This window comes from Euwallacea fornicatus, chromosome 2, assembly GCF_040115645.1.
Source record: "Euwallacea fornicatus isolate EFF26 chromosome 2, ASM4011564v1, whole genome shotgun sequence".
NCBI lineage: Eukaryota > Metazoa > Arthropoda > Insecta > Coleoptera > Curculionidae > Euwallacea > Euwallacea fornicatus.
Genome location: NC_089542.1, coordinates 7,330,656 through 7,341,260, shown reverse-complemented (window position 1 = coordinate 7,341,260; position 10,605 = coordinate 7,330,656). Strand labels below are relative to the sequence as shown.

The following is a 10,605-nucleotide window of genomic DNA, read 5'->3' as shown; positions in this document are numbered from 1 at the left end:
GTTTATATTTATCATTTTAATATGCAATGTTGGCATTATTTATACACTTATTTTTCAACTATTTCACATAAGTGTAGTTAATTGCATATGTTAGTTTTGTATGTGTTATGTTTGTTTATTAATTCATTTGGAGATATTGTAGTGAGGTAGAAAGTGGAATAGTATAATGCCTGATCTGCGGCACAACTGCTTGCGTAGGAGGTTGCCTTTAAGGGTTATGAAATTGGTCAGTAAATTTTTTGTAATTAATAAAGATTCTATTAATGCCAAGATTTTGTTGTTCAAAATCGTTAACAAATGTCAATATTGCAGTATGGAGTAGATAAAATATTAATTCGCTTAAATACTCGATATAAGCCGGCAATGCCCGCAACAAGTTAGTTTTAGAGCTCTTATCAAATGGGTATATTATTTAAATAATAAACTATCTGATAAAAACTATGGCCTCATTAAGAATATGCCACAACTTTGACACTAAATAACTTCTAAATCCCTTATCCGATTTTAGTGATGTTTTTACATAAGTTTAGACCCATTCTTTAGGAATGAAGTGATATCCTCATGTTTTTAGCAAAAGTCCATGATCATTACATATTGGGTGAGCCAAATGTATCTCGTTTTTTTTGTTAATTGTGGAGCACCCCGTGAATCATTGTAGAATCTAGAAAATTTCAATTTTAAATTACATTTTTTTAAAATACTTTTCTTGCTCATGTGGAAATCTCTGATAATACAGAAGTTACAGATTTCTAGAAACAATTAGCACAGTTTTTCCTTATTTACTTTAAATTCGTTTTTTTAATTTCATATATTGTTAAGGGATTTTTTATTTCAATAATATTGAACTAATAAGAAAAAAGGAAAATAGTAAAAGCCTAGATAAACTGAGAATAATGGACATTTTATTGCACCTAGTTTAGATCATTTTGAATTGGAATTATTATTAATTTAAATTTAGGATTTGCGTCTTCAAATAGTAGATTTCTTAACAACATTTGGCCTAAGTGTCAAAAGAGAGATATCAACCTAATATTATTGAAACAAGGAAAGGATGCGCACATTTTTTTCAGTAGTTCATATCTGCTTTGTTATTAGAGATATAAAAGTGAACTACAACTAACAAGATTGAAAAAAATTGCGTCTAATGTGATGTGAAATGCGACATATTTTGAAATCTAAAATAATTCATAGAGGATTCCAAAAATGTAGGAAAAAAGATTATGTATAACCAGTATCCACGTAATGATAATGGACCTTCGATGATCTGTAAGAACATGAACTAAAAGCGGAAACCAGGCTTAGAAGTTATTTAGCATTAAAGTTGTAACGTATTTTTAGTGGTACGTTAATTTTATTCAGAGGTTTATTCAGAAAATTCTAAACAAATTCGAATTTTAATGTTTATAGTAAATACTTAATCTTACATAACTGTAGGTTACATCAGTTAATTGTGTAATTCTTTATGACTCAGGTTTTTTTTACCACAGAAGCTATGTGTGTATATATACATATATACTGTTAATCATAAGCCTCCAAATGACATGTACATGTGTGTATGTATATAAATGGCGCCACCTAAGCGCAAACACAAATAACGAATTTATTGGTAATACCAATAAATAGGTTCGTCAAGTACCACTTAAAAGCTTGTCAGTTGATAAATTTCGTGCTGCTTTTATCTGGCTCCAACTGGTACTTATTGTTTGATAATATGTAGACCAGCAATTTTAATATTTTTTTCGGTAGGTACTCATTAAGCTTGGTGGTGATGCTAACGCCAATATTGTTTGATGATAATGATAAGACGATTTAATAAAAAAAATGCTAGAAATCGATTTGATCGGACCAAGGTCAAATCGATCATAGATATGGAAATAATATAGAGCAATGACTGGTAGTACACCCATATTGTAATGTATTAATACATTTATTATTAGTTCAGGTTAATTTGGATAAATAAACGATTACAATACCAGAATTTTGAACTCAATGCTGTTGTCAGTATTTGTATTTAGAACCGTTTTTAAAATCCTCCTACTTATACCGCTAAAACGTTAATTTGCTACTACGGTGCTAATGTTGTAAATGATCAATTCATATTATTCAGCACCATTTACCCTACATCATATGGTCCCTTTTGTCACTCAAAGTCATGCCATAGATCCTGCCACCTTAAGTAGTAAATGGCAGAAAAAACAGTGGATCCAGATGACATACACGTTTCTTCTCTCTTCCAATGCTTTATATTTCAAGAAGACCCGGTATCTAACCTAATCTAATAAGAACATTTCTCATATCCCTTTAGATTTAACAGTTTAAAGAAAATGTCTGCTTAAAATCGTTTGTACTTGATGTATATATATTAAGGTGAAATAAATCATGCAACTCAAAAGGCCGAAAAAATACAGTGCAACAAGTTTTCAAATTTAAAATTGGCAATTTTATTGGTTCTCAATAACAGCCTTTCTGGTTAGTCTTATTGCGAAATATTTGAATTTTCGTACAAAGCAGATTCTACTTAATGTAAAATAGTTTTAAGAACAATGTTTTTCCTAAATATTTCGAAATGCTTTAAATTTTCTACCTCTCAGAATTCGCAAATGCTTCGAATTTTTTTTAATTTACGGAAGTTTTTTGAGGATGCCTAGTCTTATGGGTGTCTGAAAAAAAAACCAACAAAAGTCTAAAAAAACATCACTTTCCAAAATCTTAACAAGGAAATGGAAGAAACGTGGCTGTGAAGAATTTTTTTGTGATTTATTTCGGTATTTTTCGGAGGAATTTCAAAATATCTCAATGTATCTGAAAATCACTCGAGAATTATGAGAAACCCAACGCAGGAATTTTCGAAACTTCTTAGGGATTTTTTATTCTATACTTGAAAAAAGATGTTTTAAGCTGTCGAAAAACATTTTTATTGCTTTATCACTTCAAGTTTAGAAAATCTTTAAGAATACCTATCAGTTATAAAGCCGTTAATTCCTAATAGAGTTCTCAATCTCCAAGTGTTTTGTGGCTTTTAAGAAAACCTAACAATTCAAACACATGAGTTATCTGTAAGGTTTAAGTCATTCTTCAACACCATTAAGTTGACCAGGAACACATTTTAACCATAATTGTTCTTAGACTTGAGATTAAGAAAAATAGTTATTATTATTATAATTATTATTGCAGTCCACATGCGATGAAGCCCCCTTCAGCGATGACCCAACAGCTCGTCTGAATCGCGACATGTGCGACTACACTAAGCGCATCACCTATGAAATGGCGCACACCGGAAGTGCGTCGCGACCTGTGCGCGTCTACGCAGACGGAATTTACGATTTATTCCACCAGGGCCACGCCCGCCAACTCCTGCAAGCCAAAAACGTTTTCCCTAACGTTTACCTTATAGTTGGAGGTATGGTTTTTATCTACTCTATATAGTTTTTAACGTTTAAATAATTTGGATATAAATATAGTTTGCAGTGATAGGCTGACGCACAGCAAAAAAGGTCGTACGGTAATGAACGAGACCGAGAGATATGAGGCCGTAAGGCATTGTCGCTATGTCGATGAAATCGTCCGGGACGCCCCCTGGGAGGTAGATGAGGCCTTTTTTGAGAAGCACAAAATCGATTTTATCGCGCATGACGATATTCCCTATGGTGGGGATGACACCAACGATATTTACGCTAAGTGGAAGGCTAAGGGAATGTTTGTGGCTACTGAGCGCACTGAGGGCGTGTCCACTTCAGACATTGTGGCCCGTATTGTGAGGGACTACGATATTTACGTCAGAAGAAATTTGGCCAGAGGATACTCGGCGAAGGATCTGAATATTTCCTATTTGAGCGAGAAAAAAATTCGCTTACAAAACAAGATGCACGAGCTAAAGGATAAGGGCAAAAGGGTGATGGACTCTATCGGAGAGAGGAAAGATGATATGATTGCCAAGTGGGAGGAGAAATCTAGGGAGTTTATTGAGAATTTCTTGCTGCTGTTCGGAAAAGAGCGGTAAGTTTTGAATTTTAATGAGGTTTTGTGAGCCTAATAAGAAGTTTCATAGATTGACTAACATTTGGCATGAAAGCAAGGATAAAATCCTGAACGCACTGAGCCCTCCAGGCAGCCCTACCTTTAATGGCGATTATGACTTCTTAGAAGATGGAATTCCTCCTAGGAAAACTCCGCGATACGAATCTCGCTCTACTGTGGTTTCACGAAGCATTTCCCGCAACAACTTGGACGATTCTAGTGATGAAGAGGACAGCTTCGCCTCTGCGCAAAGCTAAATGGAACCCAGGCCACTCTGTTCCACTAGTGAGATTTTTGTTGTATGCGGTATGGAAAGAAAGTGTAAATTTCAGTTTTTTTCTATAATCACTGATAACTGCTTAGAGTTTTTTTTAAATCATTCTAACTCTGTGGTTTCCACTAGCCCCCTCGTAAATTCGGCTTGTAGGAGACACTTAAATAACTCGTATATTCACGCTTTTGTTTCACGTTGAATTAAAATGTTTTAAAACAAGATGTTCCCAAATTTTTCAAAATAATACTAAAATGTAGGATTTTGCATTAAAAGACAGTGATTTGAGGTCGATTAGTTTTACGCAGTTTACCTTTTGGGACGTTTTGTATCTTTCGCGGCAAAGTGCGGCGTTGCAGGGTTACCAAAAAAAAATTCTAGAAAACTGGATAATGATTTTTTTCCTAGAATGTTTAGCGAATTTTATTTATTTATATTTATTAAATTATTTGTATAACTTGTTCCGTGTTTAATAAGTTATTATTGAGAGGGATGATGGTTGCCGAGGGCCCAATTGGTAAGGTAAATATATCGAGGTGTTAAAAGATATGTTAAATCGAATAATTTCTTTAAAGTCTTTTAATATTAAACTACACACCTATAATGAATGGTAATTAATGGTGCATTTTTTCATTACTTATTTCTGCAAGAAATAATTTGAGGTTGTGCTTGTTAAATAGAAATATCTATTTTTTTCCTATAACTGATAGAATACTACATTTTGTGTATTGTAGTTTTTGAAATTTATTGAAACATCACACTTGTAACGCAGACATTATCATCTGACGTAAAGCAAAAATAATCGCTAGTCTCTTCCATATTGAAAAGAGGCCTATTGCAACGAAACCAACGAAATCAGCTGCCAGCCCTATTCTATGTTATCAAAAATCCCGTCAGTGAACCGTCCGTAGAGTCAAAGGCGAAGAATATCGTGGCGTCATCAACGAGAGAATGTATTTTTTTTCATGAACGTGTATAAAACAGTTTATTTATTAATATAAGCGACAATAAGGAGCCGAAAACTGAACCTCGGGGGCGACTCCGACATTAGTCCTTCTCCTTGCTGAGATCACCCCTATATCGACACAATTAATTAGATTTGATGAGAGTATATATAATATGTATTCTAATATCTATATTGTATATGTATATTGTATACGTGGACATGAAGTATACTTTAAATGAGATTTTAGGAATTGAACACTATATGTTATTTTAAAGAATTGTAGTGCAGGAGTTTGTTCAGCAGGATGCCATGGTCGACACCGTCAAAGGCTTTGTTTAAGCCGAAAAAAAATACTGAGCATATGCTTATGCCTCATCTTTAATATCTTGGAAACAAGTTCCAAAACTGCATTCATTTTGTTTTTATGTAAATAAGTTCGTGTGTTTAAACTGAACAACTATTTGATGGGTAATGCGTTTCACTACCACTTTGTGTATAATTGGTAGTCGAGATGCGGCTCAAGTTAGTTATTTTATACAGCAGGGACTAGCATTTTGAAAATGGCCTTATAATGATCACCTTGAGGCAGTCAAGGAAAACTTATACTTCTGCTTATAAGCTATGTGACAGCACTAAGATACACTTGTTGGCAGTTTTTATTGGTTTAACCTTAAATCTATATACAGGTGTTACCAGTTAAAATAAAAGCTTATGGTTTGTGAGAGTAAGACAAGGACCGCATAAGTTTTAATATGCCTCCGACAATGATCGCAAAGGCAGCGAAATCGATCATAGCAGCGGATCTATTCATCGAAGTGGAGACGCCGACCGAATTGACTCCGCCCACATTGTTCTTGATCTTTGTCAGAGGCATATTAAATCTTGTGTGTCCCTTGTCCTACTCGCACAATCCCTAAATTTTAACTTGAACTGGTAATATTTGTATATCGTTGCTACTCCTGTTTTTTCAACATTCCTGGTCCCATTAAAGGTTTTTGTTTTAAGAGGCGAGCAGTCGCAGGAATGTTACACATATTATTGGTTTTTGGTTTGAACCATCAACCTATCTTTTTTTATTCCATAGTGTTTGCTGTTGTAGATTTCTACTTTACCGATAAAAATAAAGACCTTTGCTTTGGTTCACGCAAGGTACATAGTATAACATATGTAACAAAAGATAGGTCGTGTCTTGTGTTATGATGTGCTAGAATGTGCATCAATAAATTTATCCACGCATTCTACACGGTTCAAGTTTTCTATGTTATGTTATGCCAACCTATAAACCGGCCTTACTTCCACGATTGTTACAAAACTATCAACGAATTGACCATGGTTTACTTACACCGCTACCTAGAGATGGAGCCACGAAAACGTTTTGCAAATTGAAATTGATAAAATTTTCCCAAGACTCCTACTTCTTAGTAAAAATGTATTCCATTCTTTAAAACTACCAGCATCCAAGCTTTTTGAAGACTTTTTAAGAAATAATTAATTTCTTTTAGCCAATTGTGTAGCAGATGTCCTAAAATGAGGTCCATAGAGAGATTGGCATTGAATAATTTGAAAAAAGAGGCTATTTTTTCTGGATTCTTTTCAAAAGAATGTTTCCCTGCAGGTTGATTTAGACATTTACTCCGTCATGTATGTCATAAAAAGTTCGTTGTGATGATGATTTATCTGGTCCCTAAATTCAAAGTACTGTGTACAGTATCTCACCATATTAATATCGTTTTCCGTATGAAAACTGGCTAATTGACGCAATTATTTGTGTTTTTTATAGCAATAACTACAGCAGAGTCATGAACAGTGATATCGGTGGTGGATAATTCATGGGATTCACAACCCAGGTAGGCGTCTGCTATACTTATGGTCAGGACAACCTTCGCGCCTATAAAGATATGGAACAGTTTACCACATTAATGCCATTTCCTTTATTAATAGATAGCAGTCATCAGAATCATTCAGTTTTTTAATGTCCGACATGTTTTGTTTGTAAAAATGCCAAAAGCTTATCGCATTCTCTATATCTTTTGTTGTATATTCTCTTGTTTTATTTCGCTTTGTACGTAATTTTCGCGTCCTTCTCTTTCTTCGCACTATTTTTTAAAATCCATATGTCGTTTCTTGTATATTAATTTTGGATTTTTTTAGAAAAAATGATACGGTCATTTCTTCTGTTTAATCTTCTATTTAATTGATTTAATGATATCTATAAATTTTTATTGCACCAGATCTTTAACTTTTTGCAATTCTCTTCTGTCTCTAACACTTTACAAAATTAGTTTCTTGTTGACCGTTCGAAAATTGGAAGAAATCTGCATAAACAGCAATATATTCCAGCAATTCGAATTTAATATAATGTAATAAAAATATAACACAATAAAATATACAAACATATTTGCCTGACCACCAAAACCCTCTTGTAGACAGGGGATGACTGTTTCAGTTCATATAGGACTTCAACAATTCAAAAAAACATTTATATTTTCTTGAAATCTGATCACTATCAGGTATTTCCATATCCACATTTTCCTATAAAGAACCTTTCAGAAGGGCAACTTTTACATGTAAGTGATTTGCCACTAGCTCAACATGATATCTCATAACACCATCAGAATAATTTTTTTTAATTGATGTTTGAAGAGTCTGTTGGTTGATCAATCTCTTCCCATGCACAGACCTTTTAAATCTTTGTGCTTGTGGTCTACACACATACAGGATGGCTCAACGAAAACTTTGCGCCTCAATTTTCAGTATTTATAATGAACATTTATAAAAATGCTTGGATCCGACGATTTTTTATTTGAGGACGACAATTTTGTATTTTATTTTAAACCCTTTAACTTTAAACCTCGAGGAGGGGTGACAACTACCTCCAAAATTTTTAATGGTAAGGGGTGTCGTGTCGTCACTCGTTTTAAAGGTAGTTGTACCCTGATTATAAACTTTAAGTTTAAAGTCATTGCAATTATCCCTGTCGATATGACAGTTTGTCAAAGTCTGTGAGGAAATTTATCATGATAAAAGCTACAGACTTTAACATAAGTGGTGAATTTTACTTATCAGATTTAAAAGGATAAGTTTCATTATTTACAATTTTTCCCACATACTTTAACGAGCTTTCATGTCAACGGGGATAAATAATAATCTTAAAGGTTACAATTAGGGTACAACCACTTTTAAAATGAGGTATCACTTGACATCTCTTCTCGTTAGAAATTTTAGGGGTAATTGCCACCCTTGTTTCGGAGTTGAAGTTGAACCGACAGGTCTGAGAATTTTTACACATTTTCATTTTAAATTCTAAAAATTGAGGGGCAAAATTCTCGTTGGGTCACCCTGTATGTGTCACGTAATCATCAAATTTGTTTGCTTTAGATTTTTCCTGAAACCTTTGAGATTGGACTCCCTATGTCTGAGCCTTTACTTGCTCACATACAAAATTCTTGTCACTAGTCGACTCGTGGGCATTTTCAAAAGATAATGAACAACACGTCCCTAGAATTATCCGAAGTATTTATTGAATACTTCTGGCTTCACAGTTTTCTCACTTTCTTTACAAACAGAAAAATATATTTTCAGGAATATTGTAAAACTAAAGTAACTCCAAAATGTGTTGTTGGTCTATATTTCCTGTGAGACCATACGAAACCAATCTTCCCAGCCACAAACTCAGGAACTTGGCTGATATTATCAGACATGGGTGTGTCTGCTCATGCGGGTCATATTCATATACAATAGTTCCACTATATCATGAGTCCTCTTGTAGAATTTCTAGGAAGGTCGAACAATCATTCCTTGCCCTTCTAGATTTGTTAACCTTTACACTGTTTGATCCATAGTTCACTCACTTATAGTGTTTGTACCGACTTCAGCTATTTAGTTTATGACAAATCTTCCATTGATATGGAAAATTCTTGCTGATAGTTTTACTGTCCACTTGTTATCTATGATCATTTCTTATTTGAAGATCTGAGTGCAGGTACCTGTCTCTCTCACCTTTGGGAACATAATGCAGAAGGATATATGATAATTATCCTTGTTTTGAATGCACTTTATCACAGACGTAGACTTTTTTTAGATTATTCCTAAGAAAATTTATGACTTTTTTGCATGCATTCGTTGGGAAGGATATAGAAGCTTTATACATAGCGCCGCCTTTATAAAATCTGTGATTTTTCCAGTTCTCTCAGAGGTTCGGATTTTTCTACAAAATGCATTAAATATTACTCCCTGAAGTTAAAGGAAAAAATGTTGTTTATATTTAAAAATGCAACCTCAAATAGTGCAAGTTTTCTCTAAATTTCATTTTAATACAACCGATTATAGTTTATAACATTAAAATGATTCCTTAGATCTTTTAGTGTTACGTTTGCAGTTAACCCCCTTTATAGGGGATGACTCAAAAAGTCTCCTTTTCAAGGGCATTTTTTATGGGCATATTGTTTATTATAATACGTGGGCTCCTCAAATCCTAAAGTGAGCAAATGATGAATTTAGCTACGCAAATTTTTGGTTTAAGTCTTTTCCTGAGTTTTAAGTTTTTAATATTTATTATGTATCTATATTTAATATTGTTTCCTTGTTTTGTTCAAATAGTTCTCCGAATTATAGGTCAATTTAAGCACTTGTGGGAACAAATTTTGTGTCTGATCTATCCCCTTTTCTCTTCATTTTTTAGGGCATTGAATTATGATTTATTTGAATAGTAATTTAACGCAAAACGGAGGATTGTGATCACGAAAATCGCTTATTGATTATATAATAGGAACGCGAATTGTGATGTCAGTTTTATGTGGTTCGGTACCTCATATAAAAGGAGAGTTTATTGGTGTTTTGGTAAATTCGTCTCTTTAGGTTAACAATTATTGCCTTCTTTGGCAAAGCTGCTGATCATTTTAACTCGTACAAGAAAAGCCTATTTCCTTGATTTATCAGGACATGGGTAAACTCGCCCTTATGTAGTCTACAATGTTGTCAGCTATTTTTGTAGAATGTTTATAGAGATGTGTTGTTTATTGCATGTAATTTTAAGAAATTTATCGAAAAATAAATATTTATAACTTCAATTTTGTGGCCTGTTTAATGGGGGTTTTGTTGGCCATCAAAATTTTCCTAAATGGGAGGGTCCCTAACAATTTCGTTTCTATATTAAGCATTTCTCGTTTTATTATTTTCAAAAAATACTTGAAATTAATCGTCATGATGAAATTCATCTACAAATTTACGTTAACTAGAGGTCATTATGTTTCCTTTACTTTGTAAGATACCGGGTTACTTTGTGTTGAATATTTGAATCTCCCCAACCATACTTAGACGCGAATTTGTTTTGAGAAAAATTGTAGCTTTTACTCCTCAAATTCTCATTTAC

General features: G+C 33.6%; 1 protein-coding gene and 1 long non-coding RNA gene across 2 annotated transcripts; both read left to right on the top strand.

The window, feature by feature from the left end:
- The first annotated feature begins 92 nt into the window (after positions 1 to 92).
- Positions 93 to 10,303, top strand: LOC136350230 (choline-phosphate cytidylyltransferase B-like). The gene is made up of 4 exons (XM_066301761.1): positions 93 to 226; positions 3,175 to 3,400; positions 3,462 to 3,996; positions 4,049 to 10,303. Exons 1-4 carry the CDS (start codon positions 167 to 169, stop codon positions 4,272 to 4,274), a joined length of 1,047 nt encoding a protein of 348 aa, XP_066157858.1. The 5' UTR covers positions 93 to 166; the 3' UTR covers positions 4,275 to 10,303.
- On the top strand, positions 519 to 1,978 carry LOC136350249 (uncharacterized). Its single transcript, XR_010734115.1, has 2 exons — positions 519 to 1,692; positions 1,747 to 1,978. It is a non-coding gene; the product is annotated as an uncharacterized lncRNA (long non-coding RNA).
- Positions 10,304 to 10,605: the final 302 nt, after the last annotated feature.